This window comes from Anabrus simplex, chromosome 12, assembly GCF_040414725.1.
Source record: "Anabrus simplex isolate iqAnaSimp1 chromosome 12, ASM4041472v1, whole genome shotgun sequence".
In the NCBI taxonomy this organism is placed as follows: domain Eukaryota; kingdom Metazoa; phylum Arthropoda; class Insecta; order Orthoptera; family Tettigoniidae; genus Anabrus; species Anabrus simplex.
Window position 1 is genome coordinate 59,959,526 of NC_090276.1, and position 15,839 is coordinate 59,975,364.

At 38.7% G+C, this 15,839-nt stretch overlaps 1 protein-coding gene across 3 annotated transcripts in view; it reads left to right on the forward strand.

The window, feature by feature from the left end:
• LOC136884222 (UDP-glucosyltransferase 2) overlaps positions 1-14,931 on the forward strand; it is a 104,923-nt gene extending 89,992 nt beyond the window's left edge. For 2 of the 3 annotated variants that reach the window (XM_067156279.2, XM_067156281.2), the window contains exons 5-6: positions 1,611-1,830; positions 12,705-14,930. In XM_067156279.2, the coding sequence (XP_067012380.2) occupies positions 1,611-1,830; positions 12,705-13,011 (527 nt within the window). In that variant the 3' untranslated portion in view covers positions 13,012-14,930. Of the gene's footprint in view, positions 1-1,610; positions 1,831-12,704 lie in introns of all 3 variants that reach the window. The other variant, XM_067156280.2, reaches the window with a different exon arrangement.
• Positions 14,932-15,839: the final 908 nt, after the last annotated feature.

Genomic DNA, 15,839 nt, shown 5'->3' on the forward strand with positions numbered 1-15,839 from the left:
CCAAAGCCAGCTTACGTCACTCGAGGTGACGGTGGATTGGTTACCATCTGGGGTAGTATTTTTTTCTGAATATTCCTCCATGTTGTTAACAGTTGAAACACTGTAAATTGGGTCTGGTGATATTTCACACAGACACACTATTATTAACACGTTCCCTGCGGCAGTGAATTTCGATGACTTAATGTTACGTCGTATCGGCCCACCGGTGACCCGATGCTGCCTTTAGTTATTATCGGTTCGGGTCACCGGTGACCTGACGAATTTGACTTTGTTTACTCCCTAGTATGACATCCTAAACCATGCATGTGCACTTGTTGTGTGCGTTATTGTTGAGGAGACATTCCAGCGTATTTACCTGTGCGACAGTGTTCCGATTCAACAATTGCGTGAAACAGAAATGACCCCGGAAATAATTGGGTCACCGGTGGGCCGATCAAAACTAGCAGTATGCCTCGATCCTTTACTTCAATTGGAACACTATGTTGCCATTAGTTAACAGAAATTCGTAACTAGGACGTAGTTACTTACTTCGCAATTCTGGGAAGTTCGCACCGACGGATAAGAGTAACATGTTTCGGGGCACATGGTGACCCGAACCGCACGGAACGTAATATAGGCCCACCCCAGTGCTGTCCTAACCCTCTTTCTTTTCCGTGCCGCCGGTGTGTCAGAATGTGAAAGCTCCATACCTAAAAAAGGACGTGAAATTGCTTGTAAATATTATATACGGAAGATAGTAAATATGTCGATAACTATTCCAATAACTCCAATAACCTCTATTGGCTTTCCTAAGAGCAATGTAGAAAGCAGATATCAGAAGGGTGGTACTCCTTAAACAACAGTCTACGATCTGCGGACAGCAACACTCTAGGCTTCATTCACCGTAACCGCGCTAAGCGATTCCCGCGTAAAAATATAGGTCAGACAACAATCGGGACTCAGGGTGACCCGATGCGATATGAACGGAAGATGAAAAAAACTTCCTTCGGGTCACCGGTGGGCCAATCAAAACTAGCAGTATGCCTCGATCCTTTGCTTCAATTGTAACACTATGTTGCCATTAGTTAACGGAAATTCGTAACTAGGACGTAGTTACTTACTTCGCAATTCTGGGAAGTTCGCACCGACGGATAAGAGTAACATGTTTCGGGGCACATGGTGACCCGAACCGCACGGAACGTGTTAACAATGTTAGTAATAACGCATGTGATATGTCTAGATATGTGAATGATTTGCACAATTAGGTGCATTATTTGATGCTTCCAGTACACTACACAAACATGGACTGGTCACTTGTGAATAAACTTCCCTGTCATTCAGAAGACTGGAGTGAATATTATGTAAGAAATGGAAGAGAGGATGGCTGATTGGAACATTTTACTGGAAGTGTTACATAATATTGTTTTTGTCACTGACTAGGGAACCAATATTATAAAAACTTCTGAAAATCATGCTCGGCTATAGCTCTTTGAAATCATACCTAGTTTTAGTGTGTTGTCCTTGTACAAAGAGAGTGGAATAAAATGGCTTAAGTGAAACTGAGAGTGTTTATGTTCCTACCCTGTAAAGGCCAGAAGGAATAAAGGAAGGGAACTGTTTTCTGTTTCTAGCACATCCTAATCTCCGAGTGTTTATAACTCATGGCGGACTACTCAGCACTCAAGAAGCAACGTACCACGGAGTTCCGCTGCTTGCTATACCTGTCGCAGGCGATCAGATTGTTAATGCCCAGAACGCCCAGGCTAGAGGCTATGCTATCATGTTGGAGCTGGAAAAGATCACCACAGAATCTTTGAGCTGGGCCCTGAATGAACTCTTCAACAATCCAAGGTAAGCAAGCCAGACTGAGTGGTTCAGATGGTTGAGGCACTGGCCTTCTGACCCCAACTTGGCAGGTTCGATCCTGGCTCAATCCGGTAGTATTTGAAGGTGTTCAAATACGTTAGCCTTGTGGGTCGGTAGAACTCCTGCAGGACTAAATTCTGGCACCTTGGCATCTCCAAAAAACATAAAAGTAGTTAGTGGGATGTAAAACAAATAACACTACTGTATTATTATTATTATTATTATTATTATTATTATTATTATTATTATTATTATTATTATTATTATCATCATCATCAAGGTAAGCAACAATGATACCATTTCTCCCTGCTGTGTAAGCAGTCATATATGAAGACAAAGTTTCATTACTGACCAATGAATTTGTATCTTTCTTCAAAGAGGCAATGGAGTATAATATTACAGAAATAAAGAGCTAAAGTATTTAAATTTGCAAAATCAACAAATTTGATTTTTAATTTATTATGTGTCTGTATATGGAAAAGATCTGGTGGTGATATTCCTTAATCTAGAGAAGACATATAATAGTGTTAATAGAGAAAAGGTTTGGGAAATCCTGGAAAGAAAAGGAGATGGAAAGCAATCAAGGGAACTAAAAAGCAATGTATAAAAATTGTTCCAGTTATGTCCAGACTCCAGTGGGGAGAACAGATTGGTTTAGAAATCAAACTGGACTAAGACAGGAAAGTGTATTGTCTCCACTTATGTTTATAATGGTTACGGATGAAATTCTAAAGGAAAGAAAGGCAAGATATGGAGGGGATATGAAAATATTATTGTTTGCAGATGACATAGTGATCTGGGGAGTCAACAACACAGAAGTACAAATCCAAATCCAACCAGAGGCTTTAAATGACAATATTGAGAAATATGATATAAAAATCAGTGTGGAAGAGAGGAAAACAGTGGTGATGACAAGAGGAGAAAGAGAAGGAAAAGGAATCGTTAGTATCAGGAGAAAAAACCATGACGTTGAATGCTTCAAATGTTTGGGAAGTAAAATAATGTAAGATGTAAGATTGGATAAGGAGATCAGCAGAAGTGCACAAGCCAGAAATACGTTCTACCAGAATGTAAGGAACCTGATGTGGAACAGAGAAGTAAAGAGATAATATACAAGATGCACTATACCCGTATATTAACGTATGCATCAGAGACTTGGACTTTGACAGCAAGAAATGAGGGTAAAATTCAGGCCAGTGAGATGAAGTTCCCGAGGAGTATGGTAGAGACAGAGTAAGAAATGTTGAGGTCAGAAAAGAGATGGGGGTAAAAAGCTGACTGATAGGATGGAGAAGAATAAATTGAGATGCTTTGGACATGTTACGAGGATAGAGGAGGGAAGGATACCAGAACAAGTGTTTGATATTAAGAAAAGGCAAGAGGTCAAAAGCAAGATGGATTGACTCTGTCAAGAACAGTATAAGAAAAAGAAGATGGATTGGAATACAATTACTGAAGAGGAATGGAGGAAGGAGAGGCAATAGTGAAGTGCCATCAACACCCCGACCTGGCAGGAACTGGACAAGGGGAAATGAAAATGAATGACGAGTCTGTATGCAGTCATCATCATCAGCAATGTCCCACTCCACGTGTGGTTAACAGGCCTCCTCCACTGCTTTCTGTCCTTCCACTTTTCCTGCCACATCCACTCCAGCTTCTCTAATGTCCTTCCAAATCTGATCCATCCACCTTCTTCTCGGTCTTCCAACTGGTCTCTTTCCCTTAACTTATCTAATTCCCTTCTTGCTGCCTGTTCCTTTTCCATTCTTTTTACAAGTCTGAACCATCTCAGTCTTGCCTTCTGCATGTTCTATACTAACAGTTCTATATTTAGCTCTTCTCTGATTTTAATATTTTGAATTCTATCTCTTCTTGTCTTTTTAACTGATGTTCTTAAAAATTTCATTTCTACTGCTTGGATCTTACTATCTTGTCTCTTAGTAGTTACCAGCATTTCTAGTCCGTATGTTACAATTGGTATGAAATACTGTTTATATAATGTTAATTTCGTTTTCTTGGGTACTTTATCATCCCATAGAAGCTCTCTGACTTGATGATAAAATGTTGTACCTTTACTTAGTCTGTTATTAATTTCAGGTTTGATTTCATTACTTCCGTTAATAATGCTACCCAGATATGTAAACTGTTCTACATTCTCTAACCGTTCTTCATCTATGTTCATTTGGCTTCTCTTTTTCTCTTTTCCACAGTGCATGTCTACAGCTTTCTTTTTACTAATTACCATTCCAAACTCCTTCAGATTTTCATTCCAAATGTCCAGTCTCCTTTGTAATTCCTTTTCTCCCTTTCCCCAAATCACCACATCATCTGCAAATAGCAAAGCATTCACTTCATCACTGCTGGTACTCTGTTTTACACGTTTTATGATTTCATCCACCAATGTAATAAACAATAATGGCGACAGTGCACTTCCTTGCTTGAGACCTTTTTTTTTTGGTACCGTATAAAAAATTTCAGAGTCACAACTCCAAACTTGTACACTGCTTTTACTCTCATGATACAACATTTTTATCTTGTTAATTAATGATTTTGGTACATTCCTTTTCTGTAGGCATTCCCATACATGTTTTCTCTTAACTGTATCATAAGCTTTTTCCAAATCCAAAAATACAAATATGATTTCCTTGCTCCTTTCCAGGTGTTTATCCTTCATTGTTCGCACTGTAAATATTAAGTCTATTGTTGATCTATTTGGTCTAAAGCCATATTGTTCTTCCTCTAACTGTGTTTCTATTATATCCCTCAGGTTTGTCTACGATTTTCTCCATTATTTTTAGCCCATATGATAATAGGGTTATACCTCTATAATTTTCACATTTCATCCTATTTCCTTTTTTGAACAATGGTACAATGCTTCCTTGTTGCCCATCTTCAGATATCCTTTCATCCTTCCCTATGGCAATGAGGGCTCCTTGGTATAGCCACTGTAGTCCAATGCTTCCTCCTGCCTTAATCATATCAGCATTGAATTCGTCTTTTCCACTTGCTTTAACTTGGGTCATTGCTTCCACCGCCCTTTCAAGTTCCAACCACGTTATCTGGTTCTCTTCTTTTTCTTCATCTATTATTTCCATTTTCTCATCTGCTTCTTCTTCTTCTGAGCAGTCATCCTCATTATAAAGTTTTTCAAAATACTTTGCCATCACCTTCTGAAGACCCTTTTCATCATGTACTATAGATCCATCTTCTCTCTCTAGTGCCTTGATTTTTTCTTGATTTATTCTTTCGAATTTTATTACTCTGTACAGTAGTTTCTGATTTCCTCGACTATCTTGCTCAATTTTGTTGATAAACTCTCCCCAACATTTCTCCTTTTCTTACTTGATACTCCTCTTTACTTGTAGTTTCAATCTTTTGTATTCCACATGTAACCTTTCTGTCTTATTCTCATCCCTCTGATACATTTTTTGCTTTTCCTTATCCATTTCTTTCTTGACCTTGTTCCTTTCTTATATTTCATTTTTTATTTTGTCTGTCCACCACCGTGTCTCCTTTCCCTTAACTTTTGTTTTCCTGCATACCTCAATTGCTGCTTCCACAAATGTTTGTCTTAAATTGTTCCACCCTTCTTCTCCACTTCGTATTTCCATGTTAGGCAACTTCCTTTTTATCCAATCTTGGAATGCCATTCTTTTATCCTCCTCCTGCAATTCCCAAATCCTGATCTTTGGTTTCTTCTTCAGTACAATTTTTACTTGTTTAAATTCCACAATTAATAATCTGTGATCACCTTCCATACTTTCAATGGGGATTATCTTCATATTCATGACGAATCTTCCCCATTCTCGGTCTGTTATTATAAAATCGATGAGTGTTCCATGCATTCCATCCCAACTATATTGGCTAATCTTATTGCTATTCCTCTTCATAAACAATGTATTCTTTATTATCAGGTTATTTCTGATACAAAATTCCAACAGTTTCAATCAATCAATCAATCAATCAATCAATCAATCAATCAATCAATCAATCAATCAATCAATCAATCAATCAATCAATCAATCAATCAATCAATCAATCAATCACCACTGATCTGCATTCAGGGCAGTCACCCAGGTGGTAGATTCCCTACCTGTTGTTTTCCTAGCCTTTTCTTAAATAATTGCAAAAGAAATTGGAAATTTATTCAACATCTCTCTTGGGAAGTTATTCCAATCCCTAATTCCCCTTCCTATAAATGAATATTTGCCCCAATTTGTCCTCTTGAATTCAAACTTTATCTTCATATTGTGATCTTTCCTACTTTTACACCACTCAAACTTATTCTTCTACTAATGTCCTCCCACACCATCTCTCTACTGACACATTGGAACATACAACTTGTTACATGTCATAAACCTTATGTTTTATCCGTATTAAAAGTTGTTATAACTTAAAATCCAATGAAAGTATTTATTATTACACCTATTCAATACTTTTTATCCACTTATATGCGGTTACAAATATAAATAATCATTTATCACTTTCGGGACATGTTTTGCCCCATTTAAGGGCATCTTCAGTCTTGAATACAATCTTAAAATAATACCTTGAACACTAAAAAGAAGCTAGAAAATTAGCCTTGTAATCTGATTATCTAAAATATTGGTACATATATTGTGAAATGGATAACATTTGATAAACTCATAATAAAATATCAAAGGAGCACTATCTATGGTCATTCTAAAATAATGTAGTCTGAGATTAAAACTACATCTTCTTTTTGGATAAAATTTAAAGTTCTAATAAAATGGTTCAATAAATTGTGTACTATTTCTCCAAGGCAATAGTATGTATATGCATTATAAACAAGCGATGTCACAAACGCAGAGAAAAATGTCTGTCAAAAGATGTGGTTAAGGTCGCAGCTTGTCATTAAATTTGAAGGGGATTAAACACTTGAAGAGTAATTAGGCATAACATGGAAACTGAATCCGATCGTAAGAAATATGAAACATCATGCAGGCATAATTTGTGTAGGGCATCCTGCCAAGAGCATTCTATGGTCGACTGGACTAGCTGTTCTGTTTTTGTTCTAAACAGTTATGTACAACCTTCCGTTGCATTAGCAATCACTTTAGAGTTTCATTACCGACTAATGAATTGGTATCATCTTCCTTCGAAGAGGCTATGGAATATCATGTTACAGAATTTAAGAGCTGAACATGCCAGATTCGCAGAATTGACGAATTTGAATTTAATATGAGTCTGTATGAAGCCTGCGTGGCTCAGGCGGTAGCGCGCCGGCCACTCACCGCTGGATACCGTGGTTCAAATCCCGGTCATTCCATGTGAGATTTGTGTTGGACCAAGCGGAGGCAGGCCAGGTTTTTCTCCAGGTACTCTGGTTTTTCCTGTCATCTTTCATTCCAGCAGCACTCTCCATTAACATTTCAATTCATTTGTCAGTCATTTATCACTGCCCCAGAGGAGTGCGACAGCCGGCACATTTCCTATCCTCACCGCTAGATGGGGGCTTCATTCATTCTATTTCTGATCCGGTCAGGTGGCTGGAAACAGGCTGTGGATTTTCATTTCATGAGTCTGTATATGGAAAAGATATGATGATTATATTCCTTGATCTAGAGAAGGCATACAATAGTGTTAATAGAGAAAAGGTGTGGGAAACCCTGGAAAGAAAAGTATGTTGAAGGCATCAAGGGAACTAAAAAGCAATGTATAAAAACTGATCAAGTTATGTCCAGACTCCAGTGGGGAGAGCAGATTGGTTTAGGAACAAAACTGGACCAAGACAGGGAAGTGTATTAGTAGACATGATATGGGCTTTTAAGATGTAACTCTCTATATTTCGCAGAGATATTTGCTCGGCCTCTTCAGAAGGAAAATCTCGACTGTTCCTGAGGAAGTCTTCTACAATAATAAGATTGTTTTACTGCTAGAGCTGTAGTGATCCGCTCGTTCGTCACCAGGTGGCTCGCTGTATGCTGGCACAGACTTCCTTGGGAACAGTCGAAATTTTCTTCTGAAGATGTGGAGTAAAGAGTTTCACCTTGTTTTCTTGAAATGGCATAAGCCCAAAAGCCGATATCATGTGTACAAGTACGGGCCGTGAAGGCATCAATTTTAACAGGGAAGTGTATTGTCTCCACTTATGTTTATAATGGTAATGGATGATATTCTGAAGGAAGCAAAGGCAAAATATGGAGGGGATATGAAAATATTCTTTGCGGATGACGTAGTGATATGGGGAGTCAACAATACAGAAGTGCAAATCCAAATCCAAGCAGAGGTTTTAAATGACAATATTGAGAAATATGGTATGAAAATCAGTGTGGAGAAGAGCAAAACAGTGGTGATGACAAGAGGAGAAAGAGAAGGAAAAGGAATTGTTAGTATCAGGGGACAAAATCGTGACGTTGTTGAATGCTTTAAATATTTGGGAAGTGAAATAATGTAAGGTTGGATAGGGAGATCAGCAGAAGGGTACAAGTGGGAAACACATTCTACTGGAATGTAAGGAACCTGGTGATCATTGTAATCATGATAGGTGTATTTTGTATTGACTGCAAAATCTTAACCTAAAAGCGGCTTTTAAACTAGATTATCTGGTGTGAATTTCAGTGTTCCGACTTTTCCTTCACGTTCTGTGCAGCTTTACGCTGTCCGTATCTACACACAGCACGTCCGGTACACAAACATTTCTGCTGATCCGGTGCATGCCACGATGCCTCACAAAGTGATACTTTCCGCGCAGTTACAGTACCGTGTGCCGGCACACTGTATCAAAACCCTCCACCTCAAGCTCCTAAGGTTTTAGAACAACTGACTGTTCCGGTCTGTCCAACCCTTCTTCCCTCCTGCATCCTCGTAACATGTCCAAACCATCTCAATTCATTCTTCTCCATCCCATCACTCAGCTTTTCTACCCCTATCTCTTTTCTGACCTCAACATTTCTTACTCTGTCCCTCCTTGTTTTCTCCACCATACTCCTCAGAAACTTCATCTCACTGGCCTGAATTTTACTCTTATCTCTTGCTGTTAAAGTCCAAGTCTCTGGGTATAGTACATCTTATACATGATCTTTTTACATTTCATAGGAACTTCTCTGTTCCAGGATAAAGCTTTACAGCACGTGAAGAATCAGTCGTAGCTCTGAAATATGTACCCAAAAAAATCATGTTTAAGTGTTGCTTTTGGGATAAGAATGTTTTCATTCATTCTGAAATATATCTGTCGCAATTACTCCGTCAGTAGGTGTGTTTACAAATATCACAAGCAGAACTCTGTTGCGATATTCTGCAAAGTTTACTGCCTTTTGTTCGGTATACAATATGTTACTAGGCTTCAATGAAATCATTTCTACAGAACAGTTGAAAACAAAACAGAACACATTAAGTGATTCGCTGTTACCAAACACCAGTGGCTGGTGCAATGGGACTCGCAGAACAAAGAGGATATGACAGAACACAGAACACTCCGGCACATGGTGGCAAACAATCAGGTAATAGGCGCAGGGCGAAGGGCAGTGCATAGTGGCGCTTTTGATGGGACAGTCACTGTTTCAGTACAATTTACGAACTTCGTCGTATAGATCCGTATTGATACAGTTAAAACTAAGAAATAATGTTAGATTGATTGGGTGGACCAAAACCTAACATTGTTTCTTAGTTTTCACTGTTTCAGTGTCACCTGAGAATGTTTCGAAACAACTGACACTCTATGTTCCGGAACAAGGGAACATAATGCCCAACCCTAGAGGGAAAGAGGTGAAGAGCAAGATAGATAGACCCTGTCAAGAACAGTAGAATAAAAAGAAGACTGGATTGGAATACAATTACTGGGAAGGAGAGGCAGCGGTGGAGAGGTGCCATCAACACACCGACTTGGCAGGAGCTGGACAAGGAGAAATGAAAATTAACGATGAGTCTGTATGTAGTAAGGAAACAAATTCATTGTGGACACTATAGCTATAACACATTTTTATTTCTAGGTACCATATAAAGCAAGGACAAACAAATTAAAAACATTCTCCATATCTTAATAGGCAATTAGGTCCATATCTCTCTTTTTCTCTTGTTTATCCTATTGTGTGTTCTTTTTCATGTTTCCTTGTCATCATCATTTGGGCGAATCCAGCCTTAAAATGAGATAAACAAATAAAAGAGAACATAGTACGGGAAACTTTCATTCCAATTACTTACTGTACAGTAAAAAAAAACAAAAAAACAAAACAGGATCAGAAGAATTCACAACTACTACACTCAAATTCCCCACTCAACCTCCTCCTAACAGCGCGTCACAAAGAGCTGGACTCCACAGCCAACAAATATGGGAAGTTCAAGTGAGACACGTAACCTAAGCTATTTTCATTATCAAAAACTTGCCTTAAATATTTCCTGTTAGTCACATTCTTTTTAATTCTTAATTTGGTTTTCATTATCCACATTACAGATTATGAATCACGTGGTTCAACTTCACTAGCAACTCACCATAATGTTAGCCTCTGACTTAACACAATAATTGAGAGTCAACAGTGTACAGATATATGAGGGCTAATAAAAAAGTAAGTTACACTAGCTCACTGCGAGAGCACGCTGTGTGTTGTGAGCAAGCTACAGTGACTGCTGACATATCTGATAGGAAGGTTGGTGTAGTATCCCATTTTGTTGCGTGTGCAGAGTGGGTTAGGCTCAATGGTGCGTCAACTGGGTGTTAACTCCAAATTGGAGGTGCATGCAACGATCAGATTTCTATGGCAGAAACGGCTCAATTGCATAGACATCCATTGTGAAATCACTGCTGTATATGGTAAACGTGCAATTTCTCACCCATGTATTGTAAAGTGGTGTAAGCAATTTGACGCTGGACACACGGACGAATATCGCGAAGGCAGGCCCGCAATGTCCAGTACCGTTTCAAATGTTGACCATGTGGATGAGATCATTAGAGACAATCGACGCATGCTGAATATTTCGTATGGCAGTGTGTTCTCCATTGTTCATCGGTACCGTGGATTTCATAAACTGTGTCAAAGATGGGTCCCACGTCTGCTCACTGATGTTCACAAGGGACAATGTTTTCAATCGTCACTGGCATTTTTGCAACGGTATTCTGTAGAGGGCAACGAGTTTCTGCGGTGAATCACCACGGGATGAAACGTGGGTCCACCGCTCCATCCCCGAAACAAAGAGAACCACATCATCACCACCACGAAAGTAGGCCAAGGTCCAACCTTCAGCAGGAAAGGTAGTGGCGACAGTGTTCTTTGACATGGAAGGTGTGGTGCACATGGAATTTATGCCGAAAGGCACGATGATCAACTCAGCTTTGTATTGTCAAACATTGAACCGGTTGCGTAAGACAATTAAAGAAAAGCGGCAGGGAAAATTGAGTGCTGGTGTGATTTTTTTTGCACGATAACGTAACACCTCACACAGCCTGCCAAACGTCCATACTGCTGCAGCGATTCAAGTGGGAGGTATGGCAACATCCTCCATACAGTCCAGACTTAGCGCCATGCGATTATCATTTATTCGGTAAGCTGAAGAAGGATCTAGGTGGATGACGATTCCGAAACGATGAGGAGGTGAAAGCAGCTATCTCCAGGTGGTTACATAGCACTGGAGATGATTTCTACGCATCCTGAATTGAAAAGTTGGTTGACCGTTCCGAGAAATGTTTACAGTCTCTTGGGAACTATGTGGAAATGTGAACTTACATTGTATGTTGTCACAGTCGTGTTGCCTATGTGTGGGTGGTTTCATAAATGGCCGTAACTTGGAAGTGTAACTTACTTTTTGATTCACCCTAGTACTAGAGCTGCATCAAGGGGTAACAAGGAAGTTACAACAAAAAGATCTCTAGCACAAAAACTTCTACAACGACCATCTGCTCATATTTTAATTTCATTATGATCTTTAATGAAAAACGTTTTTTACAAGCACTGTATACAATCGTGTGTCTAAATTTTTAGATTATTATAATGTGTTCTACTGAGGATGACTCTATGTTTGGGTTGAAACATGTCTAACTGAAAACTCATCTTAACTAGATGTGTATTATGTATTTCTAGGAGGATAATTAAACACAATTTGACAATTTCTGAAAAGACAAAGATAGTCTAAAAATGCTTGCTGTACAGGAAAGGCATTAAAATGTTTCACAAAGCAATTTTTAAGCCTGAATTGTTTTAAAGGAAAAAGTTGGGGTCATCTTGGATTCAGAGAACCACATATTTTAAAGCTTCTCTCTCTGACGCAGTAGAGCAGGCACGTGCAGGCTTGGCTTGATAGAACAGCCTGCGAGCAGCCGTTTGCCAGTGTGCCTACGGTGACCTGCGCACTGGCAATAACAACCCGTACTTCCTCGCTAAGATCTTGAATTCGTCAGTTCACAGTCCATCTTGATCTGTTTACTGATTCATATTGTTTTATCAGATTTAGACTATATTCTTCCATCTCAGTTTTTAAATAACCTTTGATCAAATCTCCATCTGATGAACTTCGTAATTATTTTCTCAATTGAAGAGAAATTCTGTAGCAGAGGCGGATGGTTGGCTCTTTGTTTATATTTACAATTCATTGTGAAAGTAAGCAGTGTGATGTAATCTTAAGTTACCCTTACTTCAAATAATTCTTACGGTAGTCTGTTTCTCCACTCGTGCAGGACATGTATGAGAACACAATTTTTAAAAAATGGGTGAGAGCCCATTACATTGATGAAACAAATCTTAATCTCAAAGGACGTAGAGATTTCCCCCATGAATTTCACCTGTGTATAGAGATGTTGGTCAGAGTTTGTTTAATACGGGAATGAGTCTTCTCGCTGATATTATTATTGTGTATTTCTTCAGTTATTTTGTTAATAGATTACATATCACACCGTTATTTCCATGCAGGTACCGAGAGAACGTGAAACAGATGTCGGCTATTTTCCGAGACCAACCGCAGAGCCCTCTGGAGAAAGCTGTTTACTGGACTGAGTACGTGTTAAGACACAAGGGAGCACCTCACATGAGATCTGCTGCGCTCGATCTTTGGTGGTTCCAGTATTACCTCCTAGATGTCCTCGCTGTGCTACTGGGGGCTGTAGCCGTCTCTCTTGTCATAACGTGGGTGTCCTGTCGTGCTCTCTATCGGCTGCTGTTCTCAAAAGCAAAAGGAATACCATTGAAGAAGCATAGCAAGTCTAAGAAAATTAACTGAAAACTGTTTGTTAGTGTTATATACAGTGTGTCATTGAAGTCACTATAGCATTGAAAGAAGAAATAATGGAGTGTCAAGTGAGGATCAAACAGAAGGAAGACAGAGATATAATCAATGTCAAGGTGGTTCCGTCAGAAGGAAATGGATATAGGTTTAATTCCCTATCAGTAGAGGCATCTGTTTTTTGCAAGACGTGAAACTGCAAAATTTTACAAATTATGCTCAATACAAGAAACTATTTACCTTACAACAAAATCGCAAAATAATTGACGAAATTATGTGGAATCACTCTTTTTTTTTGTTAGTTGTTTTACGTCGCACCGACACAGATAGGTCTTATAGCGACGATGGGACAGGGAAGGGCTAGGAGTGGGAAGGAAGCGGCCGTGGCCTTAATTAAGGTACAGCCCCAGCATTTGCCTGGTGTGAAAATGGGAAACCACGGAAAACCATTTTCACGGCTGCCGACAGTGGGGTTCGAACCTACTATCTCCCGAATACTGGACACTGGCCGCACTTAAGCGACTGCAGCTATCGAGCTCGGTGAATCACTCTTTGATCAAGAAGCGTAATGATGAAGCCTCTCATCTAAATCAAATTCCCATCCTACGATAAGTTTCAACATCACAATATCTTGAACTGTACACAGTGTTTAGGGACCTAGTAGGCAGTTCATTTAGAGCAGAAGAAGTGAATTAATAATGAAGGTTGCAAAATTTGTAAAGCTAGTCAAACAATACTCTGAGTAAAATGCAGAATGTATTCAATTTTATATAAGTAGACTATTTAAGTTTAGGTTCCTCCTAAAGGAACTAGTTTTATCTGGGGACAATCAAATACCTATAAGTATAATGTTCTGTATATACTTCCTACCTGGGCTTGAAATATCCAAGATATCTAAGAGTTCTAGTAACAGAACTTTGAGTTATCAAAAATATGATGATGCTTGTTGTTTAAAGGGGCATAATATATAGGTCATCTGCCTTTATAAAAAATTTAAAAACCTAACCCAACGGCACTATAGCCCTGAAGGACCTTGGCCTACCAAACGACCGCTGCTCAGACCGAAGGCCTATGAGGTATCGCGTGGTCAGCACAACGAATCCTCTTGGCCGTTATTTTTAGCTTTCTAGACCGGGGCCACTATCTCACCTTCAAATAGTTCCTCAATTCTAATCATGTAGGCTGAGAGGACCTCAAACCACCCCTCGGATTCAGGTAAAAATCCCTGATCTGGCCGGGAGGCAGGCACGCTACCCCTACACCATGCGGCCGGCTTATTAAAAATATACAACACATCACTTAAATAGGATTCCATTGGGAAACAAAAATTCTCTCGAGATATAGAAAATTCGAGTTATAGAAGTTCAACTGTATTTCTCTTCATTTTAGGACCTGTTTCAAGGCTCTTATCATTTCTCCTTTCAAACCTGCACCATGTCTTTGAAGACACACACTGTACTCCTAAGTTATATACCTATTCTTGTACTTTGTTAATAAAAATTTAAATGACAGCAGTGACGTTTTGAACACTCCACAAAGAATGAGGTGCAAAAGTTATACCTAAAGCAGGGGATCCAGATTTTAAAATCCAAAAAGCAAAATATTTTAAAAATTGTTATAACTAAAATATATTAGGTCTACTCACACTTTAATTGTTAATTTCAGTTGCACCCTCTGCTGCAAGACAAAACAAGACAAGGATGCTACTTCGCCTGGATTCTGAAAACTGTATTTTGTAGGTCTACTGTATGTATCTGAGTCAGGATCTTCTGATATTTAGAAATAAAGTCGACAAATTCCCCTCATGTGTAGGCATTGAAATGGTATTTCCCAGCAAATACAGCTTCCAGCATGTCAATGACTATGCGATTGTGCTCTTTTTTCCAAACTGCACTGACAAGGGAGAATTTACATTCTGGAGCATGCTTGCTTCTGAAACACAAAATGAGAATTCCAATAGTTTGGTAATGTTTTCAAGTGATACGCCCTCTTGCTTAAAAAACTGAAACACTTTCTGCCAGTGCTTGATAGGAGATAATTTTGTTTGTTTCCTAGAACACCTTCTTTCTGTGCACATAATGCATATCATACCCATCTATATATATAAAATTAGAGTTTTGTCCGTGCATTGATTAGAATTTTAAAAAATAATGGTATTTTTTATTGGTTGTTTCCACAATAAGAAGGAAATGCAATTTTTTATTTTCCATCATCTCTGTTTGTCTATATGCGCTCACAAGAGAATGGATGAACAGAATTTAATGAAAATTGGTATGCAACATCAGGGAATAACGCACTACAATCTAGGCTATGAATAATTTTATTCAGACTGGGTGAAATGGTAGTTTAGAGAAAGGCCTAAAATTTAATTCTCAAATATTTAGGTCTTATACAATTTTACAATTCAAGCTAAGATAACAGACATCCAAAGAATTAAATTTTGGATGCATAGTCCATATCAACGCTGAGCCACGAGAAAATGGCTGAGCAGAATTTAAGGAAAATCAGCATTTAAAGTCGGGGAATAAGGCAATATGGTCTAGGCTATAAATAATGTTATTATTTATTTTATCGTAGTTTAGGGTAAGGCCTAAAACTTAATTTTCAATTATTGTTATTAGTCGTCTTATTGATAAATACTACATAACAAAAGTTGTAGAGAATACAACTTCCCAATAACTTATATCTTGTACAGTTCTACCGTAGCAGCTATGATAACAGGGATATTCATTATTTAGACTTTAATTGCTTATTCCATGTCAATGCTGAGCTACCGTACTGTTCAGGCGTGTTAACTGGCGATGGTAGTACTTATGTCATGATTG